General features: G+C 47.3%; 1 protein-coding gene across 5 annotated transcripts in view; it reads left to right on the top strand.

The window, feature by feature from the left end:
- Positions 1-27,145, top strand: part of LOC135546348 (neurobeachin-like) — a 334,302-nt gene that overhangs the window by 279,105 nt on the left and 28,052 nt on the right. For 4 of the 5 annotated variants that reach the window (XM_064974700.1, XM_064974698.1, XM_064974697.1 and 1 more), the window contains 4 exons: positions 3,546-3,686; positions 4,833-4,952; positions 12,588-12,740; positions 22,658-22,825. In XM_064974700.1, coding sequence (XP_064830772.1) covers positions 3,546-3,686; positions 4,833-4,952; positions 12,588-12,740; positions 22,658-22,825 — 582 coding nt within the window. Of the gene's footprint in view, positions 1-3,545; positions 3,687-4,832; positions 4,953-12,587; positions 12,741-18,500; positions 18,645-22,657; positions 22,826-27,145 lie in introns of those variants that run through there. The other variant, XM_064974701.1, reaches the window with a different exon arrangement.

The raw sequence follows: 27,145 nt of genomic DNA, 5'->3' as shown, positions 1-27,145 counted from the left end.
CTTGGCTAGCTATGAGACCACGTTAGCTCTGGGACCATGTTAGCTATGAGACCACGTTAGCTCTGAGACCATGTTAGCTATGAGACCACGTTAGCTCTGAGACCACGTTAGCTATGAGACCACGTTAGCTCTGAGACCATGTTAGCTCTGAGACCATGTTAGCTATGAGACCACGTTAGCTCTGAGACCATGTTAGCTATGAGACCACGTTAGCTCTGAGACCATGTTAGCTATGAGACCACGTTAGCTCTGAGACCATGTTAGCTATGAGACCATGTTAGTTCTGAGACCATGTTAACTATGAGACCACGTTAGCTATGAGACCACGTTAGCTCTGAGACCATGTTAACTATGAGACCACGTTAGCTCTGAGACCATGTTTTTTTTGGGGGGGGGGGTTCGCAGGTAGATCAGCTTTAAAATTGTAGATAGACTGTAGCTTCCTTCAATGTAATTGTCTGCATCACTTCCAATCCCCCACCTGTCAAAAGTTTAGACACACCTAATCATTGCAGTGTTTTTCTTTATTTTTACTATTTTCTACATTTATTTGGGCTGCAATTTCTGAGGCTGGTAACTCTAATGAACTCATCCTCTGCAGCAGAGGTAGCTCTTGGTGATGGTTTTTGCAATTGCGCTTGAAGAAACGTTCAAAGTTCTTGAAATTGTTTTGATTGACTGACCTTCATGTCTTAAAGTAGTGATGGACTGTCTTTTCTCTTTGCTTATTTGAGCTGTTCTTGCCATAATATAGACTTGGTCTTTTAACAAATAGGCCTGTCTTCTGTATACCATCCCGACCTTGTCACAACACAACTGATTGGCTCAAATGCATTAAGAAGGAAAGAAATTCCACAAATTGACTTTTAACAAGACACACCTGTTAATTAAAATGCATTCCAGGTGACTACCTCATGAAGCTGGTTGAGGGAATGCCAAGAGTGTGCAAAGCTGTCATCAAGGCAACCGTTAAAAGCATTTCCAATGCTCTCACCTCAATTTGCTTTATATATAGCTTTTTTTAAACTATATATATATCTTAATTTCCATCATTAACAATTAATATGGCTGAAAAATCTTAAATCTAACATATATTTTGATTTGTTTAACAATTTTTTGTTTTTGGTTATTATATGATTCCATATGTGTTATTTCATAGTTTTGATGGCTTCACTATTCTACAATGTAGACAATTGTAAAAAAATAAATAAAGAAAAACCCTTGAATGAGTAGGTGTGTCCAAACCATTAAAAAGTACCATAGTAATTGAGTGTCCATGATATTTGCATTGCAACTAAGTAACCCTCCAATTGTTCTCCACTATTACACCATTTAAAGCCCATTAATGACCATGTTAGCTGTGAGACCATGTTAGCTGTGAGACCATGTTAGCCGTGAAACCATGTTAGCTATGAGACCATGTTAGCTGTGAGACCATGTTCGCTGTGAGACCATGTTAGCCATGAAACCATGTTAGCTATGAGACCATGTTAGCTGTGAGACCATGTTAGCTGTGAGACCATGTTAGCTGTGAGACCATGTTCGCTGTGAGACCATGTTCGCTGTGAGACCATGTTCGCTGTGAGACCATGTTAGCTGTTAGACCATGTTAGCTATGAGACCATGTTAGCTGTGAGACCATGTTAGCTATGACCTCCCAAGTGGCACAGCAGTTTAAGGCACTGCAACGCAGTGCTGGAGGCGTCACTACAGACCCGGGTTCGATCCCATGCTGTATCACAACCGGCTGTGATCGGGAGTCCCATAGGGTGGTGCACAATTGGCCCAGCGTCGTCCGGATTGGGGGAGGTTTTGGCCAGGGGGGCTTTACTTAACTCATCGCACTCTAGTGTTAGCTATGAGACCATGTTAGCTATGAGACCATGTTAGCTGTGAGACCATGTTAGCTGTGAAACCATATTAGCTGTGAGACCATGTTAGTTATGAGACCATGTTAGCTGTGAGACCATGTTAGCTGTGAGACCATGTTAGCTGTGAGACCATGTTAGTTATGAGACCATGTTAGCTGTGAGACCATGTTAGTTATGAAACCATGTTAGTTATGAGACCATGTTAGCAATGAGACCATGTTAGCTGTGAGACCGTGTTAGCTGTGGGACATGTTAGCTGGTTGTCAGAACCGGGTTGAAACCCAGTCTGTCCTATTATCTGGCTGTGCTGTCCAGCTGCAGCTATGATTGGGCTAAGATAACTGAGACCAGCCTGGTTCCTCCTGGATGTTTACCAGCATTTCTGACTTCCTGTAGCCCACAGCCCAATCACAGCTGGCCCCATACGTCACATGACAGCCTATTATCACCTCGTAAATCTCAGCAGATCTCAATAAACTTCTCTTTCATTCTCTCTCATCGTGCTAACATCGATGTGGACGGTCATTACGTTGGAGAGGAAAGAAAGGAACGTAGAAGGAAACCAGACGTGACCAGTTGGTTTGGAGTGAGAGAGTTGAGCGCTAGTCATTCCTACTAATGCCATGTGTTCTGTGCCACATAGAGGGAGCTATGGGCTGTTGGAACTTAATGAAGATGATGAGAAAGTCTGGCTGCATCTCATATGGAAGCCTATATACTATATGTCCAGGGCCTTCTGGTCAAAACGAGTGTGCTATATAGGGAATTGAATGTCATTTGGAAAGCAGCTTTTTGTGTTGTAACACTCTCATAACTCTAGTCACGGGAATACTGGAGTAACGGCACAGTCTTAATGATTTGATATTAAAGTTATTTTATTTTTAGTCGTTGGTCTCTCCACTAGCTGCAGCTGGTCTGAATCAAGGGCTTTGTTGGGGTAGATTTCCCATGATTCCTGTGGTCAATCTGAGACACGGATACACACCCTCCCCCACTGACCAATAGCACTGAGCGTATTAACAATGACTGCCAATATACCTTCAATGGCTGCCTGTTGGCCAGGGTGATTGAGAAGGCAGAGAAACCATTCTCCAGTACATGTATTTTAATGGCTAATTAGATTGTCTTAGAAACACATGAGAAAGCAAAGGCTTGGGACCCAGAGTGAGTCTCAGTGTCATAATATTGGCGTAGGGCGCGTCACAAATGGCATCATATTACCCACATAGTTAGTGGCATCCTATTACCCAAAGGTAGTGCGCTATATTGGGAATGGGTTGCTATTTGGGACCCAGAATGAGTCTCGGCCTTATACAGAGAGTCTGGGACCCAGAGTGTAATATTGACTTGGCTTCTGTTCCTGTGTTATGGTGGAAGTATGAAACATGCTATCAAAGGTCAATATTTGGGTTGTAAAGTCATATATTTCTTGTTTTATCCATTGACTAGGTACGTAATTACTGTAATATCAATAGCAGGCCTTACTAAACTCCTGTGGCCTTTTTTACCATGACAACATGGCGGGCCATATTCAATTGTCTCATTTGGTTCGGGGGCCTTGTGTTTGACAACCCTGATCTAGGAGCCGTCTGTCTGCTAAGTCTTTAAAATCAGTTATATACTGAACATCATACTCTATCTACTGTATGTACGTAACTTCTGTTTCTCCCTCAGCCAATCGGAGCGTTGAACCCCAAGCGTGCAGTGTTCTATGCAGAGCGCTATGAGACCTGGGAAGAGGACCAGACACCCCCATATCACTACAACACCCACTACTCCACCGCTAACTCCACCCTGCTCTGGCTGCTCAGGATAGTAGGTACTCTGTACCCCATCAACCCAATACCCTGTTCCCTGTACCTGGAAAAGGGGTGGTTGATCAAACAAATATATAGGTTCATTATCATTTCTACACTTTCTATCTGACTTTAGACTTGTGGAGACAGACCTATGTCATTCTTTATCCAAAATAAAATGTTCTAAATGGCAGCTAGTACAGTAAGTTAGTTAGATATTGAGTCACACAGTCCACACAGTTGAAAGCACATTGATACCACCTAGTGTTTAGTAAATACCAGTGGAATCTAAATTGTGAGATATAGGGTTACCCCTCCTGGGGTTTGTCCATATCTGATATGTTAGGCAGCTCGTTAATTGGAGAAAGCTTGATGGGGAGTCAGTAGCACCCCCCTGTCCTCCCTTTGCCTGCCACTCTCCCCCTCCTCTCTGCCTCTCCTCCCTACATCCCTCCACCAGACCACTGTCTCCATCTCAGACTGGGAACTCCCTAAGGCATTGTGGGTAATGTACAGTAGGAGAGGACAGACAGACAGACAGACAGACAGACAGACAGACAGACAGACAGACAGACGCACGCTAGTCTGGCACAGGAACATCAGATATACAGACACAGAAACACATCATTGATAAAGAGGTCGGTGGAACTCAACCCAAACAATGGAAATGCCATGGAAACGCGTGGAGGAAAGATCCCGAATCTCCTCATTGCCCCCCCAGGAAAATTATTCTACATTTAGGCTATTGTTTATATGTTAAGCAGCCAAAGTCGGACTTTAGTAATCACATTGTGGGCCTGTGACAATACATGACAATTATGACGGATTTGACAAATATTCACTTTGTTAGATCAGATTTGTCAAATGTGCACCAATCTGGCATCCTTCTTCTATCCCCCACAGTCTGCGTTCCATTGACCTCTTTACCGAATCTAGGGTTCCAATAGAGATTGCCCTTATCTCTGTCACAACCACTAGAATTCAGCCATTAGCTCTCCTTAGGGGAGCATAAATTATTCATTCTGAACATGCAATAGAAAATCTAGTTCACTGACAGTATGGTTTGGTATGGTGGTGTTATCTGTGTTCTGATATTTGTGTGTGTTTGTGTGTCCATGAAACATCCTTTGCTCAACGTAAAATGTGTGTATGTTTTTTCTTGCAGGAGCCTTTCACCACGTTCTTCCTGAATGCTAACAACAACAAGTTTGACCATCCAGACCGGACCTTCTCAGCCATCACCCGCTCCTGGAGGCACTGCCAGAGAGACACCTCAGACGTCAAGGTGTGTGTCGCTGTGTGTGTGTGTGTGTGTGTGTGTGTGTGTGTGTGTGTGTGTGTGTGTGTGTGTGTGTGTGTGTGTGTGTGTGTGTGTGTGTGTGTGTGTGTGTGTGTGTGTGTGTGTGTGTGTGTGTGTGTGTGTGCGTGCGTGCGTGCGTGCGTGCGTGCGTGCGTGCGTGCGTGCGTGCGTGTGTGTGTGTGTGTGTGTGTGTGTTCGTGCGGGTGTGTGGGTGTGTGTCCATGAAACAACCTCTGCTCAGCGTAAAATACTCTGCATCTACAGTGGGTCTGATGCATTCCCTGTTCATCGGTATACAACCCAGAAGGAAACGTCACAATAAAACATATACCATGAATTATAAATAACACTGTGCTCAAACTCTGAGGAACAGAGACATGGTACACAGTGAATAACTAAAGCACTTACAAATACATAGTTCATTTATTGCTTATATTAAAAAAAAAACTTTACTTTAAAAACAAAGGAGTGCTGTACTGTATGTGAACAAAGGCTGAAGACAAAGAAAGAAAGAAAGAAATCCTCTCAAAGGACCAGTCAGAGGATGTGTCCCAAATGGCTGCCTATGGGTCCTGGTCCAAAAGTAGTGCACTATATAGAAAATGGGGTGCCATTTGGGATGCAGACAGAGGAACGCTGAGCCACCACAGCCACTCTGTAACACAGCGGGAACAGCTCTGACCTCAAAGTGTCAGATATTTCTAGAACACCCCACGTCGGGTTAGTGTTGCCCCAGGCAATTAATAAAGCATTAATGACAAAAGCTATTTAAAATGTAGTGTTTTATGTCCGGACAGGACTTTTCCTGGGCTCGGCTTGTGGTGGAAAGGGAGAGAGCAGCACACCAGCTAAAATGCCCTGTTAACAAATACATGCTACTTTAAACTACTTGTATGTCTGTCTGCCTGTCTGTTGAAACACACAGAACATGGCTGCTGGTCTATCAGCACGAAGGAGAGAGTGACAAGATATTACAACAGCAGCTGTGTTTCATTATTCTGCTAAATTGTTTTACCTACACACACTCAGTTTGATCTACACACACTCAGTTCTACCTACACACACTCAGTTCTACCTACACACTCAGTTCTACCTACACACACTCAGTTCTACCTACACACACTCAGTTCTACCTACACACTCAGTTCTACCTACACACTCAGTTCTACCTACACACTCAGTTCTACCGACACACACTCAGTTCTACCTACACACTCAGTTCTACCTACACACACTAATTTCTACCTACACACAGTTCTACCTACACACACTCAGTTCTACCTACACACTCAGTTCTACCTACACACACAGTTCTACCGACACACACACAGTTCTACCGACACACACACAGTTCTACTGACACACACTCAGTTCTACCTACACACTCAGTTCTACCTACACACACAGTTCTACTGACACACACTCAGTTCTACCTACACACTCAGTTCTACCTACACACACTCATTTCTACCTACACACACAGTTCTACCTACACACACTCAGTTCTACCTACACACACAGTTCTACCTACACACACTCAGTTCTACCTACGCACACTCAGTTCTACCCACGCACTCAGTTCTACCCACACACACACTCAGTTCTACCCACACACACTCAGTTCTACCTACACACACAGTTCTACCTACCCACACAGTTCTACCTATGCAATCAGTTCTACCTACGCACTCAGTTCTACCTATGCACACAGTTCTACCTACGCACTCAGTTCTACCTACGCACTCAGTTCTACTGACACACCCTCAGTTTACCTACAAACACTCAGTTCTACCTACACACACTCAGTTCTACCTACACACACAGTTCTACCTACGCACTCAGTTCTACCTACACACACAGTTCTACCCACACACACAGTTCTACCTACATACACAGTTCTACCTACACACACTCAGTTCTACCTATGCAATCAGTTCTACCTACACACACTCAGTTCTACCTACACACACTCAATTCTACCTACATACACTCAGTTCTACCTACATACACTCAGTTCTACCTACACACACACAGTTCTACCTACGCACTCAGTTCTACCTACACGCACTCAGTTCTACCTACACACATAGTTCTACCTACGCACTCAATTCTACCTACACACACTCAGTTCTACCTATGCACTCAGTTCTACCTACACACACAGTTCTACCCACACACACACAGTTCTACCGAGTTTGCCAAAAGGCACCTAAAGGACTCTCGGACCATGAGAAACAAGATTCTCTGCTCTGATGAAATCAAGATTGAACTCTTTGTCCTGAATGCCAAGCGTTACGTCTGGAGGAAACCTGGCTCCATCCCTAAGGTGAAGCATGGTGGTGGCAGCATCATGCTGTAGGGATGTTTTTCAGTGGCAGGGACTGGGAGACTAGTCAGGACAGAGGGAAATAGATCCTTAATGAAAACCTGCTCAGGACCTCAGACTGGGGCGAAGGTTCACCTTCCAACAGGACAGCGACCCTAAGCACACAGCCAAGACACTTAGGTACACAGTTACCTACATTCACAAAGTGTTACCTACTGTCGTGACGTTGTATTAGTTAATGTTACGACTGTTGTTCATCGAATGATTAAAAGTTTCTAATTGCGTGATTAACTGAATCAAGCAATTATTAACTCATTAACCTGGGGCACCATGGGAAAACTAGCTTTTATTGAGTTTCTATTTTCCAAATTAACTCAAAGAATATCAGAATATCGATTTTACAACAGCCGCTAATTAACCAGTTACCTACAATCTCGTTCTGAACGTCGTATAGTCCGTGAATCTGCACGGACCCGGGTCTCACCAATGAGTTTGTACCACACCAATCTTACACATAGACAAAACACATTATATGCTATTGATTAGAACTCAGTATAACGGGCCAACATACTATGGTGTGTGTTACCCAAAATGGGGATGTCAAAGAGAGAGAGGAAAAAGAAAGTACACGAGAGAAATATACATTTGGGTGAATTTGTCAGCTATGCTATTCTAACCCTAGCCTTGCCCCAAACTGCCACTCTTATGGGTTAGAATATAATGATGTAATTACGTGGGGATTCTCTGCGTAGACCGTTCAGGCTGCTCGATGACGCACTTCTCCGGCGCACCTTTCTGGCCGTCCTCACGATGTCAGTGTTCTTTTGGCTTAGGAGTCTGTTCCCTCACCCTTGCTCTGGAAGGGGTCTTCTGAGGACAGACAGCTCTGTAGCGCAGAGCGCACAGCATAGGAATGAAACCTTTTAGATACCACGATTCGCTGGGATTGGATGCTAAGGGGGTCCGGCTTGAATTCACCCACTTAGACACAGCTACTCATCCGTAGCTTGGGTAGAAAAATATTTCTTTGTCTTCAAACTTGTGTTGCTTTAGACAACTAACTTCACATTTCATCTTTCCCAAAACATTCTCTTTGATTTGGATATATTCCATACAACGTACAATGTATGAACATCAAACATATACTAGGAAAACTCTTCACGTTACAATGTTTTCGTAATAACGTCATCTATTAACCTTTAATAACAAAACAAAAATGACATACATTTTCATATTCCATCTATCGTCATGAGCACCATTGTGGCTGACAGAAAACATTGTTCCAAAGTCCCTTTATTTCATGTTTAATGTTCTGAGGCTGGTTCTCTATAGTAACAGGACAAAGGAATTTGTTTGTGGCCAGAGATTTGCCAGGGGTGTGAGGGGTCATAAAAAAACCACATCTTCAGACCCCTAGATCTCTCCTCCTCTGTTGGGGTTGAGAGATAATCTGTAGGGTTGTGGTCTCCTGTAACCTGACCTGATCAGGACAGTCATGACTACATAATGACAAAGAGTACAGGACCAGGGGGAGTAGGAGGGGGGCCATAACAGCGTTGAGCTGACCACCTACAAGAGCAAGTCATTGTCAAGAGACCTCATACCAGCATTCCCCCCCTCCACTCATTCCACCCTCCTCCCCTTCACAATACATGTTTTAAGTGTTGCTCATCCGTGTGTGTCTGCGTGTGTGTGTGTGTGTCATGCGCGTGCATGCGTGTGCGAAAGAGGGTGAGGCAGACATGTCTGTGAGTAGTCAACAGTCCCAGTAACACACCAGAACGCTGCCAGTGTGTCACCTGAAGGGACCCAGCAGCATTTAATATAGCTAATGCTATGGAGGCTGTTAGCTGACAGGCTCCATAGATAGCGAACAGGCTCCATAGATAGCTATCTATGGAGGCTGTGTGATTGACTTGTTAAGCCCATTAACAGGCTGTTGCTGTATTAATGGCTGCCAGGGGAGCTGGGCTCGAAAGCGGAGCTGGCAGCTTTAACGGCTTGGTGCTGAGTTATGACAGGGAAGTTTACAAATAGAGAGAGTAAGGAGGGAGAGAGGGAGAGAGAGATAGAGATAGGTGAGCGAGGGGAGAGAGAGGGGGGAGGGAGGGGAACAGCCTCCAGTGTTGTGGTCAGTCAAAGAGTGAAATGTGACCAACACCAGACTCCGGTGTTTTATTGGGGTGTTTCCTGTCATGCCAGCTTCCTCTCTAAACCCTGCTTGTTACCCTCCTGTAGTTATCCTCCCATAGGCAACAGGCCTGGTCAAACTCCCATAGGCCTGGTAAAAACCAACAGCATCCCAGAACACGACAAACACTTCTTTCATAAATCAGCCCTCATATTAGCACTGAACCAGCTAGGAGGCCCAGTACATTTTAGACACACAAAGACACAGCCGCTGACACACAAACACACAGTCGCTGACACACACACACACACACACACAAGCCCGACCGACCGCACGCACGCACACACACATACACAAAGTCACTGACCCACACACATACACACACACCTGACACACAACACATACACCTCCTGATAAACACAGGCCTAGACAGAGTTTAAATGGTTTTAAATGGTTTTCTAATGAGGGCTTTGACAGAGAGAGGAGGGAGACGCCAAATTCCTGTTGTGCACATGGTCCAATTTACAATTTACAGAGGCATCTGTCAGAGAGAGAGAGGGGGAGGAAAGGGGACTCTGTGATAGGCTGAAGCAGTGGTCACCAACCGGTCGATCGTGATCTTCAAGGCATTCCTAGTCGATCTCCAACGGTAAATCCTTGTGCACCTTTTTTCACTGTTGGCGGTAGGTGTATTTGATTCAGCTGCCCTGCGGGCCGGGTAAACAGTTCACATTTCGAACCATTTGATTTGGTCTACCCGGCAGACCTGGAGAGGTAAATCAAGTGTGTCTACTGCTGACCAGTCTGGTAGCTCAAATCACTGTGCCTGCAGCTTCCATATATCATAACTTTTAAAACCATGATCAGAAAACTAGATACAAGGATACAGCAGAGAGCTGTTTTTTTTAATGAGTGAGGTCATGTTTAAGTTTTTATTCAACACGGTCAACACTGTTTTTATTCAACTTTTTTCAAAATCATAAAATGTGCTTCTTACTACTTCCACTCGCGCTACAATCAGCACTGCAGCTGAAATGAATGAGTAGCCAAGTGTATCGATAGGCCTGTGTTTTCATTATTAGTGGTTTGTCTATTTAAATGCCGAGGAATATTTCACTTTCTCTGGTCAAAGGAACAACAACATGAATTTGTGTATGAGGCAGAAATAATGCAGTGCTTTTCGAGTTTCACCATCAGGTGGAAGATAGTGTCCCCTCTCTCTGCTCAGCCTCCCTCTGCTGAGCCTGACCATCAGGTGGAAGATAGTGTCCCCTCTCTCTGCTCAGCCTCCCTCTGCTGAGCCTGACCATCAGGTGGAAGATAGTGTCCCCTCTCTCTGCTCAGTCTCCCTCCGCTGAGCCTGACCATCAGGTGGAAGATAGTGTCCCCTCTCTCTGCTCAGTCTCCCTCCGCTGAGCCTGACCATCAGGTGGAAGATAGTGTCCCCTCTCTCTGCTCAGTCTCCCTCTGCTGAGCCTGACCATCAGGTGGAAGATAGTGTCCCCTCTCTCTGCTCAGTCTCCCTCCGCTGAGCCTGACCATCAGGTGGAAGATAGTGTCCCCTCTCTCTGCTCAGCCTCCCTCCGCTGAGCCTGATCATCAGGTGGAAGATAGTGTCCCCTCTCTCTGCTCAGCCTTCCTCCGCTGAGCCTGACCATCAGGTGGAAGATAGTGTCCCCTCTCTCTGCTCAGCCTCCCTCTGCTTAGCCTGACCATCAGGTGGAAGATAGTGTCCCCTCTCTCTGCTCAGTCTCCCTCTGCTTAGCCTGACCATCAGGTGGAAGATAGTGTCCCCTCTCTCTGCTCAGCCTCCCTCTGCTGAGCCTGACCATCAGGTGGAAGATAGTGTCCCCTCTCTCTGCTCAGCCTCCCTCTGCTGAGCCTGACCATCAGGTGGAAGATAGTGTCCCCTCTCTCTGCTCAGCCTCCCTCTGCTGAGCCTGACCATCAGGTGGAAGATAGTGTCCCCTCTCTCTGCTCAGCCTCCCTCTGCTGAGCCTGACCATCAGTTGCAGGTACCATTAGTTGGGTCAAATAAAAAAGTGAATTATTTAAATGTATGTTCAGCTGTCCGTAACAACTGATCTATTTTTTTATGTAGCTTGAGTTTTGAAATAAAATATAATCTAAGAAGAAACTGTAACGGTTTTCTTCCGTCGAAGGAGAAGCGGACCAAAATGCAGCGTGGTGGTTATTCATGTTCTTTAATAAAAAGGAACTAGACATGAAATAATGAATGAATGAATGAATGAATGAAAACCTAAACAGTCCTATCTGGTGTAGACACAGAGACAGGAACAATCACCCACAAACACACAGTGAAACCCAGGCTATTTAAATATGGTTCCCAATCAGAGACAATGACTAACACCTGCCTCTGATTGAGAACCATATCAGGCCAGACATAGAAATAGACAAACAAGACATCCAACATAGAATGCCCACTCAGATCACACCCTGATCAACCAAAACATAGAAACATACAAAGCAAACTATGGTCAGGGTGTGACAGAAACAATACGGGCAGGCCAAGCATAGCCGATATGCTGTGATATTGGACTAGAGCCCACTGCACAAACCTCATCCTGTTTTTATTTGGCATAGGCTTACATCTTTTTAAATATATAAGAGCGGTAGATCTCAGCTTGTGTTTTGACTCCGAAAGTGATCTTGACTCAGAAAAGGTTGGTGACCACTGGGCTTAAGGGTGTCTCCAGGGTCAGCTAGTTGTTTATTCTCTTTGAAGTTGGAATCACACCAGGGAGGATCATGGGAGTTTGTTTCTTCCTCTCTGTGCCGAGGTCCTGACCCCATCACCACAGCCCTGCACTGACACACACACACACACACACACACACACACACACACACACACACACACACACACACACACACACACACACACACACACACACACACACACACACACACACACACACACCACTGAAATAACTGTTACAGCACCTCTCAACACCCATGGCCTGCTGTTTATTTGGCTTGTATTACCTTTCCCCCTGAAGTCACACACACGTACACAGTCCATTTACTCTTACTACCACCTGCCGTGTGTAATTAAAATGTGTAATAATGTGGTATAACAAAATGTGTGTAATGACCTATGAATAACATGTGTATAATAATGTGGTAATGCATGTTTCAAACAGGAGTTGATTCCAGAATTCTACTACCTGCCAGAGATGTTTGGTAACAGTAATGGTTACCACCTGGGCCAGAGGGATGACGGCAGCATGGTGTGTGATGTAGAACTGCCTCCCTGGGCCAACAAGCCTGAGGACTTTGTCAGGATCAACCGGATGGTGAGGAACTAAACACCTCTCCTCCTCTCCTTATCGCTCACGCTCTGTTCTCTTCCTCTACCTAACCCTCTCCTCTCCTCCCACGCTCTGCTCTCTTCCCCTACCTAACCCGCTCCTCTCCTCCCACGCTCTGCTCTCTTCCTCTACCTAACCCGTTCCTCTCCTCCCATGCTCTGTTCTCTTCCTCTACCTAACCCTCTCCTCTCCTCCCACGCTCTGCTCTCTTCCCCTACCTAACCCGCTCCTCTCCTCCCACGCTCTGCTCTCTTTCTCTACCTAACCCTCTCCTCTCCTTATCGCTCATGCTCTTCTCTTCATCTACCTAACCCTATCCTCTCCTTATTGCTCACGCTCTGCTCTCTTCCTCTACCAAACCCTCTCCTCCCACCCTCTGCTCACTTCCTCTACCTAACCCTCTCCTCCCACCCTCTGCTCTCTTCCTCTACCTAACCCGCTCCTCTCCTCCCACCCTCTGCTCACTTCCTCTACCTAACCCTCTCCTCCCACCCTCTGCTCTCTTCCTCTACCTAACCCGCTCCTCTCCTCCCACCCTCTGCTCTCTTCCTCTACCTAACCCTCTCCTCTCTTCACACGCTCTGCTCTCTTCCTCTACCTAACCCTCTCCTTCCTCTCCCTCCCACGCTCTGCTCTCTTCCTCTACCTAACCCGTTCCTCTCCTCCCATGCTCTGCTCTCTTTCTCTACCTAACCCTCTCCTCTCCTTATCGCTCATGCTCTTCTCTTCCTCTACCTAACCCTCTCCTCTCCTTATTGCTCACGCTCTGCTCTCTTCCTCTACCAAACCCTCTCCTCCCACCCTCTGCTCACTTCCTCTACCTAACCCTCTCCTCCCACCCTCTGCTCTCTTCCTCTACCTAACCCGCTCCTCTCCTCCCACCCTCTGCTCACTTCCTCTACCTAACCCTCTCCTCCCACCCTCTGCTCTCTTCCTCTACCTAACCCGCTCCTCTCCTCCCACCCTCTGCTCTCTTCCTCTACCTAACCCTCTCCTCTCTTCACACGCTCTGCTCTCTTCCTCTACCTAACCCTCTCCTCTCCTCCCACGCTCTGCTCTCTTCCTCTACCTAACCCGTTCCTCTCCTCCCATGCTCTGCTCTCTTTCTCTACCTAACCCTCTCCTCTCCTTATCGCTCATGCTCTTCTCTTCCTCTACCTAACCCTCTCCTCTCCTTATTGCTCACGCTCTGCTCTCTTCCTCTACCAAACCCTCTCCTCCCACCCTCTGCTCACTTCCTCTACCTATCCCGCTCCTCTCCTCCCACCCTCTGCTCTCTTCCTCTACCTAACCCTCTCCTCTCCTCCCACGCTCTGCTCTCTTCCTCTACCTAACCCTCTCCTCTCACGCTCTGCTCTCTTCCTCCTCCAAACCCTCTCCTCTCCTCCCACCCTCTGCTCTCTTCCTCTACCTAACCCTCTCCTCTCCCACGCTCTGCTCTCTTCCTCCTCCTAACCCTCTCCTCTCCTCCCACGCTCTGCTCTCTTCCTCTACCTAACCCTCTCCTCTCTTCACACGCTCTGCTCTCTACCTCCTCCTAACCCTCTCCTCTCCTCCCACGCTCTGCTCTCTTCCCCCTCCTAACCCTCTCCTCTCCTCCCACGCTCTGCTCTCTTCCTCTACCTAACCCTCTCCTCTCCTCTCACCCTCTGCTCTCTTCCTCTACCTAACCCTTCCTCTCCTCCCATCCTCTTTCTCTACCTAACCCTCTCCTCTCCTTATCGCTCATCCCTCTTCATCTCCTAACCCTCCTCCTTATTCACGCTCTGCTCTCTTCCTCTACCTAACCCTCTCCTAACCCTCTCCTCCCACCCTCTGCTCTCTTCCTCTACCTAACCCGCTCTCTCCCACCCTCCTTATCCCTCTCACGCTCTGCTCTCTTCCCTCTCTACCTAACCCTCTCCTCCCCTCCCCCACCCTCTGCTCTCTTCCTCTACCTAACCCACTCCTCTCCCTTATAACGCTCTCCTCTCTTCACACTCTGCTCTTCCTTCCTCCCTCCCTAACCCTCTCCTCTCCTCCCACCCTCTGCTTTCTGCTCTCTTCCTCTACCTAACCCTCTCCCTTATCTTCTTCTTCCTCTATCGCTCACGCTCTGCTCTCGTCCTCTACCTAACCCTCCCTCTCCTCCCACGCCCGCTCTGCTCTCTTCCTCTACCTAACCCTCTCCTCTCCTCTCACGCTCTGCTCTCTTCCTCCTCCTAACCCTCTCCTCTCCTCCCACGCTCTGCTCTCTACCTAACCCTCTCCTCTTCTTATCTGCTCTCTTCCTCTACGCTCTGCTCTGCGTCCCTCTACCTAACCCTCCCCTCTCCTCCCACGCTCTGCTCTTCTTCCTCTACCTAACCCTCTCCTCTCCTCTCACGCTCTGCTCTCTTCCTCCTCCTAACCCTCTCCTCTCCTCAAACGCTCTGCTCTCTTCCTCTACCTAACCCTCTCTCCTCCCACCCTCTGCTCTCTTCCTCTACCTAACCCTCGCTCACGCTCTGCTCTCTTCTTCTACCTAACCCTCTCTCCTCCCACGCTCTCCTTATCACTCTACTCTCTTCCTCTACCAAACCCTCTCCTCTCCTCCCACGCTCTGCTCTCTTCCTCTACCTAACCCGTTCCTCTCCTCCCATGCTCTGCTCTCTTTCTCTACCTAACCCTCTCCTCTCCTTATCGCTCATGCTCTGCTCTCTTCCTCTACCTAACCCTCTCCTCTCCTCCCACCCTCTGCTTTCTGCTCTCTTCCTCTACCTAACCCTCTCCTCTTCTTATCGCTCACGCTCTGCTCTCGTCCTCTACCTAACCCTCCCCTCTCCTCCCACGCTCTGCTCTCTTCCTCTACCTAACCCTCTCCTCTCCTCTCACGCTCTGCTCTCTTCCTCCTCCTAACCCTCTCCTCTCCTCAAACGCTCTGCTCTCTTCCTCTACCTAACCCTCTCCTCTCCTTATCGCTCACGCTCTGCTCTCTTCTTCTACCTAACCCTCTCCTCTCCTTATCACTCTACTCTCTTCCTCTACCAAACCCTCTCCTCTCCTCCCACGCTCTGCTCTCTTCCTCTACCTAACCCTCTCCTCTCCTCCCACGCTCTGCTCTCTTCCTCCTCCTAACCCTCTCCACTCCTCCCACGCTCTGCTCTCTTCCTCTACCTACCCCTCTCCTCTCCTCCCACCCTCTGCTCTCTTCCTCTACCTTTCCCTCTCCCACGCTCTCCTTTCCTCCTACCTCGCCCTCACGCTCTGCTCTCTTCCTCTACCTAACCCCATCCTCTCCTTATCGCTCTGCTCTCTTCCTCTACCAAACCCTCTCCTCTCCTTATCGCTCACGCTCTGCTCTCTTCCGCTATCTAACCCTCTCCTCTCCTCCCATGCTCTGCTCTCTTCCTCTACCTAACCCTCTCCTCTCCTCCCACCCTCTGCTCTCTTCCTCTACCTAACCCTCTCCTCTCCTTATCGCTCACGCTCTGCTCTCTTCCTCTACCTAACCCTCTCCTCTCCTCCCACGCTCTGCTCTCTTCCTCCTCCTAACCCTCTCCTCTCCTCCCACGCTCTGCTCTCTTCCTCTACCTACCCCTCTCCTCTCCTCCCACCCTCTGCTCTCTTCCTCTACCTTTCCCTCTCCTCTCCTTATCGCTCACGCTCTGCTCTCTTCCTCTACCTAACCCCATCCTCTCCTTATCGCTCTGCTCTCTTCCTCTACCAAACCCTCTCCTCTCCTTATCGCTCACGCTCTGCTCTCTTCCGCTATCTAACCCTCTCCTCTCCTCCCATGCTCTGCTCTCTGCTCTCTTCCTCTACCTAACCCTCTCCTCTCCTCCCACCCTCTGCTCTCTTCCTCTACCTAACCCTCTCCTCTCCTTATCGCTCACGCTCTGCTCTCTTCCTCTACCTAACCCTCTCCTCTCCTTATCGCTCTGCTCTCTTCCTCTACCTAACCCTCTCCTCTCCTCCCACCCTCTGCTCTCTTCCTCTACCTAACCCTCTCCTCCCACCCTCTGCTCTCTTCCTCTCCCTAACCCTCTCCTCTCCTTATCGCTCACGCTCTGCTCTCTTCCTCTACCTAACCCTCTCCTCTCCTTATCGCTCACGCTCTGCTCTCTTCCTCTACCTAACCCTCTACCTAACCCTCTCTCCTTATCGCTCTCTCCTCCTCTTCCTCTACCTAACCCGCTCCCTCTCCTCCCACCCTCTGCTCTCTTCCTCTACCTTACCCACTCCTCTCCTTATCGCTCACGCTCTGCTCTCTTCCTCTACCTAACCCTCTCCTCTCCTCCCACCCTCTGCTCTCTTCCTCTACCTAACCCTCTCCTCTCCTCCCACGCTCTGCTCTCTTCTTCTACCTAACCCTCTCCTCCCACCCTCTGCTCTCTTCCTCTACCTAACCCTCTCCTCTCCTCTCACGCTCTGCTCTCTTCCTCCTCCTAACCCTCTCCTCTCCTCCCACGCTCTGCTCTCTGCTCTCTTCCTCTACCTAACCCTCTCCTCTCCTCCCACCCTCTACTCTCTTCCTCTACCTAACCCTCTCATATCCTCCCCGCGCTGCTCTCTTCTTCTACCTAACCCCCTCCTCCCACCCTCTGCTCTCTTCCTCTACCTAACCCTCTCCTCTCCTTATCGCTCACGCTCTGCTCTCTTCCTCTACCTAACCCTCTCCTCTCCTTATCGCTCTGCTCTCTTCCTCTACCTAACCCGCTCCTCTCCTCCCACCCTCTGCTCTCCTCCTCTACCTAACCCGCTCCTCTCCTTATCGCTCACGCTCTGCTCTCTCCCTCTACCTAACCCTCTCCTCCCACCCTCTGGTCTCTTCCTCTACCTTACCCTCTCCTCTCCTTATCACTCACGCTCTGCTCTCTTCCTCTAACTTACCCTCTCATCTCCTCTACTCCCACGTTCTGCTCTCTTCCTCTACCTAACCCGCTCCTCTCCTTATCGCTCACGCTCTGCTCTCTCCCTCTACCTAACCCTCTCCTCCCACCCTCTGGTCTCTTCCTCTACCTTACCCTCTCCTCTCCTTATCACTCACGCTCTGCTCTCTTCCTCTAACTTACCCTCTCATCTCCTCTACTCCCACGCTCTGCTCTCTTCCTCTACCTAACCCTCTCCTCTCCTCCCACCCTCTACTCTCTTCCTCTACCTAACCCTCTCCTCTCCTCCCACCCTCTGCTCTCTTCCTCTACCTATCCCGCTCCTCTCCTCCCACCCTCTGCTCTCTTCCTCCTCCTAACCCGCTCCTCTCCTCCCACCCTCAGCTCTCTTCCTCTACCTAAGCCGCTCTTCTCCTCCCACCCTCTGCTCTCTTTCTCTACCTAACCCGCTCCTCTCCTCCCACCCTTGTCTCCTCCTCTGTCCTCTAATTTTGTAGCACCAACTCCTTTTCTCTTCTATCACCCCCTCCTCCACCTCTCCTCCGCCCTCTCCCCCTCTCTTCCCTCTTCCTCTGTGTGAGTTACTCATGCAGCATCTGATAAAGTGCTCGATACTAACGCAATCTGCAGCTGACCCAAGTGATGTCATAAAATGACGGGGCCAGTAAGTGTCCCCTATAATGTTACTTAATGCCGGACTCATCAATCATCATTTAGCTGTGTGTGTGTGTGTGTGTGTGTGTGTGTGTGTGTGTGTGTGTGTGTGTGTGTGTGTGTGTGTGTGTGTGTGTGTGTGTGTGTGTGTGTGTGTGTGTGTGTGTGTGTGGCTGTGTGTGTGTGTGGCTGTGTGTGTGTGTGGCTGTGTGCCTGTGGCTGTGTGTGTGTGTTATCCCAGGACAACCCAGTACTCCCTGCAGGCCCTTTGAGCAACACGCACACACGCAGAGACAGAACGTGAGCTCCCTCTCCACCCTCTGCCAGCCTCTCAACCAGTCAAGCCTGGAGGCAGACAGTCGTTCACTTCTCATCACATGCAAACACACGCATACACACACTCACAATCCCACACCATTACATCCATGTACACATACTATAGTGTGCAAGTAGACCCTCATTCCTGAACACACCAAGACATGGTTATAGACATGACATTATGGGGGGGGGGGGGTTCTACAGTGTTATTGGGGGCAGGACAAGGGGTATGGGGTAGGAACACACTTGACCTTTTCAGCAGGAGTGACAGAGCTGGTGGGAGGGGGGGTGGGGGTGGTGGTGGGGTTTAGTGGCGAGCAGAGGTGACCTTTCACTAAGCTCTTCTCTATTCTACTCCTCTCCTCTCTCCCTCTGCTCTCCTCCTCTTGTCTACTGCCTGGTCAGCTACATCTAGATCAGCCCAGCACACAGGGAGGAGGGAGATTGGGGAGGACAGGCACAGAGAGGAGGAGGGAGGTGAAGGTTGGGACAGACAGGTGGAAGGGGGACAGATTGGAGGGGAGCCAGATAGGAAAGGAGCCAGATAGGAGGGGGGAGATGGAGGGGGGGCCAGACAGGAGGAGGGAGGTGGAGGGGGGGCCAGACAGGAGGAGGGAGTTGGAGGGGGGGCCAGACAGGAGGAGGGAGGTGGAGGGGCAGGCCTCGGCAGAGGGGGGGGGGACTGTGTTCTTATCCTCTTATCTTTCAGATATTAGTATACATGCGGAATCCGTGGATGGATACCTACAGATTCATCATCTTTACTCTCCATCTCTGTCCTCAGTCATCCTGCTGGTAGACAGTGTTTCTGATCTCACTATAGCGTTCTTCATTTTCTGCTTCCCTCTTACTTTACCTTTTATTTTATTTTCCGTCTCTCTCTCTCTTGCTCTCTCTCCATCCCTCCACCCCTCCTCCCTCCGCCACCCTCCCTCCACCCCTCCTTCCTCCAGTTCCCATCTTTGCATGTGCCTGATTCAATCGTGGTGACATGCCCCGTGGCTAGTTCAGCTCCCTCTGGGTTCGTCTCTGTCTGTGTGCTCTAGCTAGCTCCACTCTGTTGGTAGAGGCTGTTATTGTCCTGTGGGAGGGAGAGTGTAAAGTCCTGCAGCATGTCTCTATACATATCAGCTGCTAGAGTTGTAGTGTCTGGGTTGACAATAAGTGCAATAATAACGTAAGCACTGTAAATGTACCATAGTGATGTAACACAACAGTAACACTGTCTACCTTAGTGATGTAACACAACAGTAACACTGTCTACCATAGTGATGTAACACAACAGTAACACTGTCTACCATAGTGATGTAACACAACAGTAAAACTGTCTACCTTAGTGATCTAACACAACAGTAACACTGTCTACCATAGTGATGTAACACAACAGTAAAACTGTCAACCATAGTGATCTAACACAACAGTAACACTGTCTACCATAGTGATGTAACACAACAGTAAAACTGTCTACCATAGTGATGTAACACATCAGTAACACTGTCTTCCATAGTGATGTAACACAACAGTAATACTGTCTACCATAGTGATGTAACACAACAGTAACACTGTCTACCATAGTGATGTAACACTGTCTACCATAGTAATGTAACACAACAGTAACACTGTCTACCATAACGATCTAACAGAACTGTAACACTGTCTACCATAGTGATGTAACACAACAGTAATACTGTCTATCATAGTGATCTAATAGAACTGTAACACTGTCTACCATAGTGATGTAACACAACAGTAATACTGTCTATCATAGTGATCTAATAGAACTGTAACACTGTCTACCATAGTGATGTAACACAACAGTAATACTGTCTACCATAGTGATCTAACAGAACAGTAATACTGTCTACCATAGTGATGTAACTCAACAGTAATACTGTCTACCATAGTGATCTAACAGAACTGTAATACTGTCTACCATAGTGATGTAACACAACAGTAATACTGTCTACCATAATGATCTAACAGAACAGTAACACTGTCTACCATAGTGATGTAACACAACAGTAATACTGTCTACCATAATGATCTAACAGAACAGTAACACTGTCTACCATAATGATCTAACAGAACAGTAATACTGTCTACCATAGTGATGTAACACAACAGTAACACTGTCTACCATAGTGATCTAACAGAACAGTAACACTGTCTACCATAGTGATCTAACAGAACAGTAACACTGTCTACCATAGTGATCTAACAGAACAGTAACACTGTCTACCATAGTGATGTAACACAACAGTAATACTGTCTACCATAGTTATGTAACACAACAGTAACACTGTCTACCATAGTGATCTAACAGAACAGTAACACTGTCTACCATAGTGATCTAACAGAACAGTAACACTGTCTACCATAGTGATCTAACAGAACAGTAACACTGTCTACCATAGTGATCTAACAGAACAGTAACACTGTCTACCATAGTGATGTAACACAACAGTAATAGTGTCTACCATAGTGATGTAACTCAACAGTAACACTGTCTACCATAATGATGTAACTCAACAGTAACACTGTCTACCATAATGATCTAACAGAACAGTAACACTGTCTACCATAGTGATGTAACACAAGAGTAATACTGTCTACCATAGTGATGTAACTCAACAGTAATACTGTCTACCATAGTGATGTAACAGAACAGTAACACTGTCTACCATAGTGATGTAACACAACAGTAATACTGTCTACCATAGTGATGTAACACAACAGTAACACTGTCTACCATAGTGATGTAACACAACAGTAATACTGTCTACCATAGTGATGTAACACAACAGTAACACTGTCTACCATAGTGATGTAACACAACAGTAATACTGTCTACCATAGTGATGTAACACAACAGTAATACTGTCTACCAAAGTGATGTAACACAACAGTAATACTGTCTACCATAGTGATGTAACACAACAGTAATACTGTCTACCATAGTGATGTAACACAACAGTAATACTGTCTACCATAGTGATGTAACACAACAGTAATACTGTCTACCATAGTGATGTAACACAACAGTAACACTGTCTACCATAGTGATGTAACACAACAGTAATACTGTCTACCATAGTGATGTAACACAACACTAATACTGTCTACCATAGTGATGTAACACAACAGTAATACTGTCTACCATAGTGATGTAACACAACAGTAACACTGTTTACCATAAGAGCCAGTGTAAGACTACAGGAATGCTGTAGTTATCTTTTGTTTGTTATCTTGTCTTAAAAACACCCCAGAAAATACATTTTCCTCTCTGTACACACCACACAGCTTACAGTAAAGTGTATCTCCATTAGTATTGAACAGCTCCATGAGAAAGATGGCTTGTCATTGTTTTTAGTAGACAGAGAACAAACATGATACCTGGCTGATATCAGGCTGGAGGCATTAAACCGGCTCTCCTGAGGTTCATCCTGTTTATTAAACTGCGTCCCAAATAGCACCCTCTTCCCTATCTAGCTAGTGCACTACTTTTGATGAGAACCCTGGTCAAATATATAGGACTGTATAGGGACGTGGATTTTATCACAGTCTGGCTGGAGAGAGAATAGCTGCTATCAAAACTCAGGAGTCTAATATCACTGAATGCTTTAGGTTCAATAGTAGTGTTCCTCCGTGTTTGACCACAACTAGTGCAGTGGGGTTTATGTGTTGAGTAGTGCAGTGATGTTGTCAGTTGTATGTACAGTAACATAGACTGTGTGTGTAGTGTAACGCGTGTTGGATTGTGTGGTGTGTGTTATTTTTTCCCTTGCATGTATCGTTGTGTGTGTACATTGTGTTTTCATGCTGCTGGCTGCCTTTATACTCTACTCACCCTGCGTGTGTGTGTGTGTGTGTGTGTGTGTGTGTGTGTGTGTGTGTGTGTGTGTGTGTGTGTGTGTGTGTGTGTGTGTGTGTGTGTGTGTGTGTGTGTGTGTGTGTGTGTGTGTGTGTGTGTGTGTGTGTGTGTGTGTGTGTACTGTGTGTACTGTGTGTACTGTGTGTGTTTTCATGCTGCTGGGTGCCTTTCCCCTCTAGCCCTGCCTGTGTGTCTGTGTGTTCTGACAGGCCCTGGAAAGTGAGTTCGTGTCATGTCAGCTGCATCAGTGGGTTGACCTTATTTTCGGCTACAAGCAGCGCGGGCCTGAGGCGGTGCGCGCCCTCAATGTCTTTCACCAGCTGACCTACGAGGGTTCCGTCAGCCTGGACAGCATCACTGACCCCGCCCTCAGAGAGGTACGCCTTGACACGACACGCTACGATACGCACGTCACTGTCACCATGGACACCAAACCCCACCCCTCCCATCTAACCAGCTCCACCATAGATAGATAGTGCTGCTTCTGTCTGGGTTCAGATCAGTTAATTTATTTGATAATTCACAGGAATTTGTCTTTGTTAAACCATATTCATTTACAGACAACATCACATAGACGACAACAACCACATGAAACACATATAGAGTACACACAGATATGGGTTTACAGTATAGTTGTTGCAAATACATGATCAATACAGTACAAAGTCAAGGGTAGCTTTATTTACTATCTCTCATTCACTCCATCTAAAATCGACATTATTCTTTAAAACTCCTATATTACTACAGACTCACTCACTCACTCACTCACTCACTCACTCACACCCAGGTCAATGAATGTTAGTCTGAAGTGTTGTTTGATACACATCATCAAGGGCTCATCCAGTGAATAGACATGGGAGTGAATCCTCTCATTTACATTTAATTAATTGACGAGATCTGAACTGTTCTCTGAGCGACAGGAAGCTGTGAATAGCTTAATTGCAGAGAGAGAGAGGGAGGAGGTAGAATGGGAAGAAGTGAGAAACCGAGGTAGAGCGAGAGGGAGGTAGAGAGCGCGAGGAAGAGGAGGTAGAACGAGAGGTAGAGAGGGAGAGGAGGAGGTAGAGAGAGGGTGGTAGAAAGAGAGGGTGGTAGAGAGAGCAAGAGGAGGAGGTAGAGAGGAAGGTAGAGAGAGAGAGCAGGACATCGAGGGAGAGGGAGGAAGAGAGAGGGGGGGAGGAAGAGAGAAGTAGAGCGAGGGAGAGAGTGAGGGAGGTAGAGAGAGGGAGGTATAGAGGGAGAGACAAGGAGGCAGAGAGAGGGAGGGAGTGGAGGAGGTAGAAGGAGAGGGAGGTAGAGCGGGAGAGGAGGAGGTAGAGAGAGGGGTAGAGAGAGCGAGAGGAGGAGGTAGAGAGAGAGGAAGGTAGAGAAAGAGAAAGCAGGAGAGCGACGGAGAGGAGGAGAGGTTAGTATGGATAGGGAATGCGAGGGAGATAGATAGGTTGAGAGCTGAGACGACACCAGTAGCAGCTGGCTTGCAGCAGCAGTGTGGTGTTTCCAGTGTGATCTCCTCTCCCTGTGATATCCACCATCTGTCGTCTGCAAAACAACTCATTTATATCCCGTCACTTCCCGGGGCGCCTTTATCTATCAAGTGACCACTATGCAAATCACTCAGCTGCCTAATTACCAAACAATATGGACAACGGCTTTGCTTTTCATTATTTCCTCTCATGCTTTTTCAGACAATGGCAATTATTAGAGTCATCAATGTGAGGTTTTGGAAGCTGTCTGTCTGTCTGCCACCCTGCAAGGCGATAGTGTTGGGACGGGAGCTGACTGTGTAGCTTCATACTGCCTAATGGTGGTGACCAGTTGATGTTGTCTCCTTTCTGACATGTGTATGTTGGAGGGAGGACTTAGCTCAGCTAAATGCAACAGATATGATAAGTACTAATGAAGGTATGCCTGAATACCTCGAGTCCTTCGTCAGATCCTCTTATTCTTACTCCATAGCAGGTGAATAATTACTGTCTGTCATTTACTCAGAGACAGAAACCTAAGGTCAAGTCTGCAAAACAACAAATTCATCTGTGAGAGATAATACGTTGCTCAAGGAAGAAAGTTTCAATGCTTCAGACAATAGACCTTCTATCTCAAGCACTACAATTAACGATAGACATAAACCTGCATCCCACATGGAACTCTATTCCCTACACAGTGCAGTACTTTTGAGCATAGCCCTATGGAAAAGGCTGCGTTTTGGGACGCATCCCAAGGATAGATTTGGCTGATAATGGTGGAAGTGGTGGGATCCTGTGTATTGGTGGAAATAAGGTGGCAGCGGTGGGATCCATGTGTGGAGCTGCTCCCTGTCAAAGGATCCCAACATGGTTCAATTTCAGCTGACCCACCAGCCAGAGAGCCTATCAGTTAGTCAGTCAGCCAGCCTATCAGTTAGTCAGTCAGCCTATCAGTTAGTCAGTCAGCCTATCAGTTAGTCAGTCAGCCTATCAGTTAGTCAGTCAGTCAGCCTATCAGTTAGTCAGTCAGTCAGCCTATCAGTTAGTCAGTCAGCCTATCAGTTAGTCAGTCAACCTATCAGTTAGTCAGTCAGCCTATCAGTTAGTCAGTCAGCCAGCCTATCAGTTAGTCTAGTCAGTCAGCCTATCAGTTAGTCAGTCAGTCAGCCTATCAGTTAGTCAGTCAGTCAGCCTATCAGTTAGTCAGTCAGTCAGCCTATCAGTTAGTCAGTCAGTCAGCCTATCAGTTAGTCAGTCAGCCAGCCTATCAGTTAGTCAGTCAGCCAGCCTATCAGTTAGTCAGTCAGTCAGCCTATCAGTTAGTCAGTCAGTCAGCCTATCAGTAAGTCAGTCAGCCAGCCTATCAGTTAGTCAGTCAGTCAGCCTATCAGTTAGTCAGTCAGCCAGCCTATCAGTTAGTCAGTCAGTCAGCCTATCAGTTAGTCAGTCAGTCAGCCTATCAGTTAGTCAGTCAGCCTATCAGTTAGTCAGTCAGTCAGCCTATCAGTTAGTCAGTCAGTCAGCCTATCAGTTAGTCAGTCAGTCAGCCTATCAGTTAGTCAGTCAGCCAGCCTATCAGTTAGTCAGTCAGCCAGCCTATCAGTTAGTCAGTCAGTCAGCCTATCAGTTAGTCAGTCAGTCAGCCTATCAGTTAGTCAGTCAGCCAGCCTATCAGTTAGTCAGTCAGTAAGCCTATCAGTTAGTCAGTCAGCCAGCCTATCAGTTAGTCAGTCAGCCAGCCTATCAGTTAGTCAGTCAGTCAGCCTATCAGTTAGTCAGTCAGTCAGCCTATCAGTTAGTCAGTCAGTCAGCCTATCAGTTAATCAGTCAGTCAGCCATTCTGAGTGGATGTGCTGATTGGTTCCAGAACTTTCTGAGATGTGCTGATTGGCTCCAGAACTTTCTGAGATGTGCTGATTGACTCCAGAACATTTTAGGATGTGTTGATTGGCTTCAGGCAGGTACTGGTTCGTACCTGTCTGACAGGTGCAACCACAGGTCTGACATTAACCACTGCAATTATGGCATTAAAGTGTCAAGGAATTAGAAAGTCAGAATGAGAGATAATCATTCCTCTGACTAGGTGTCAGATTAGACTGGCTGATGGCGGCTGCTGTTACATGCATCCAGGCCACCCGGGCCGTGGTTGGCTAAGACAGGCGTCCGGGCCGTGGTTGGCTGAGGGCACAGTGACAGGTCTACTGGGCGCGCTGCTGGAACAGCAGTCCTACTGCAGCCTTGATGTCGATCCTGACAGCCTTCTCATATGGAAAACATGACAGCAGCCCCCTGATACAGACCCTGCTGTATCACTCAGACACAAACAGACAAATTATTCATCAGTGAGGCTGTTCTCCTGCAGACAGCCAATCACACAGCCTCCAGTTAGAAGGCCCGTTACTGCCTATTGAAGGCACAAACAACATGGGGGGATGTGTGCTAACCCAATGAAGGTGTCCTTGTGATGACAGAAGCTTTGAAGCTGCTTTCATTATGCTTACCACAGTCACCTAGTCGTAGTAGCAGTGCTGCCATGCTGGTGTTTAAATAGTTGACCTCAACTAGAAGAAGATCCCTTGATAATCTATACATAACTTAAAAGACCCAGATTCCTGGTGATGGTAGCTGTGGTTGTGACAACATTGTTAGAGACAAGCTGGTGTACTTCTACATACGGTAGTTCACATGTCAACTCAGAGACGGTCATTCCCAGAGATCCTTCAGGCTAACTTCAGTCTGTGGTGAAAGGGTTACCTACAGCCAGTCCACACGGGCTCATCTCAAAGTCACTAACATTGTTCCTATGACAATGGGGAATGTTAACTTCATAAACGTGTTTTAACTTCATAACCTCACAACAAGGTTTTAATAGTGTAAGAAAGTATGGAATTCAAAACCCTGTTGGCTTTGTGTGGGTGGTGCCTTGGTTAAAGTTTGTGCGTCAATGTTTCTTAATATGGATCCTTTAGAATGTAATTCTATGATAATTATGAACTACAGTCATCACACTTCCAGAGGAAAACTCTGATCTCAACTACACAGAAAAACACAATCTATTAGTATGATCCGTGTTGATTTGGTGTGTGGAGTACTCCATGGTGTGTGGAGTACTCATTCCATGTGGGTGAAATGTGATGCATACCTGATGAACAGGAGTTCATTAGTTCCTACTTCCCAGGTGCAATGAGTCAGTGCTATACCACGCATTATACCTGTCTGTCTGCTGTCCATCCC

The sequence above is a fragment of the Oncorhynchus masou genome, chromosome 9 (genome assembly GCF_036934945.1).
Source record: "Oncorhynchus masou masou isolate Uvic2021 chromosome 9, UVic_Omas_1.1, whole genome shotgun sequence".
Lineage (NCBI taxonomy): Eukaryota > Metazoa > Chordata > Actinopteri > Salmoniformes > Salmonidae > Oncorhynchus > Oncorhynchus masou.
This window is presented reverse-complemented; position numbering and strand designations above follow the sequence as displayed.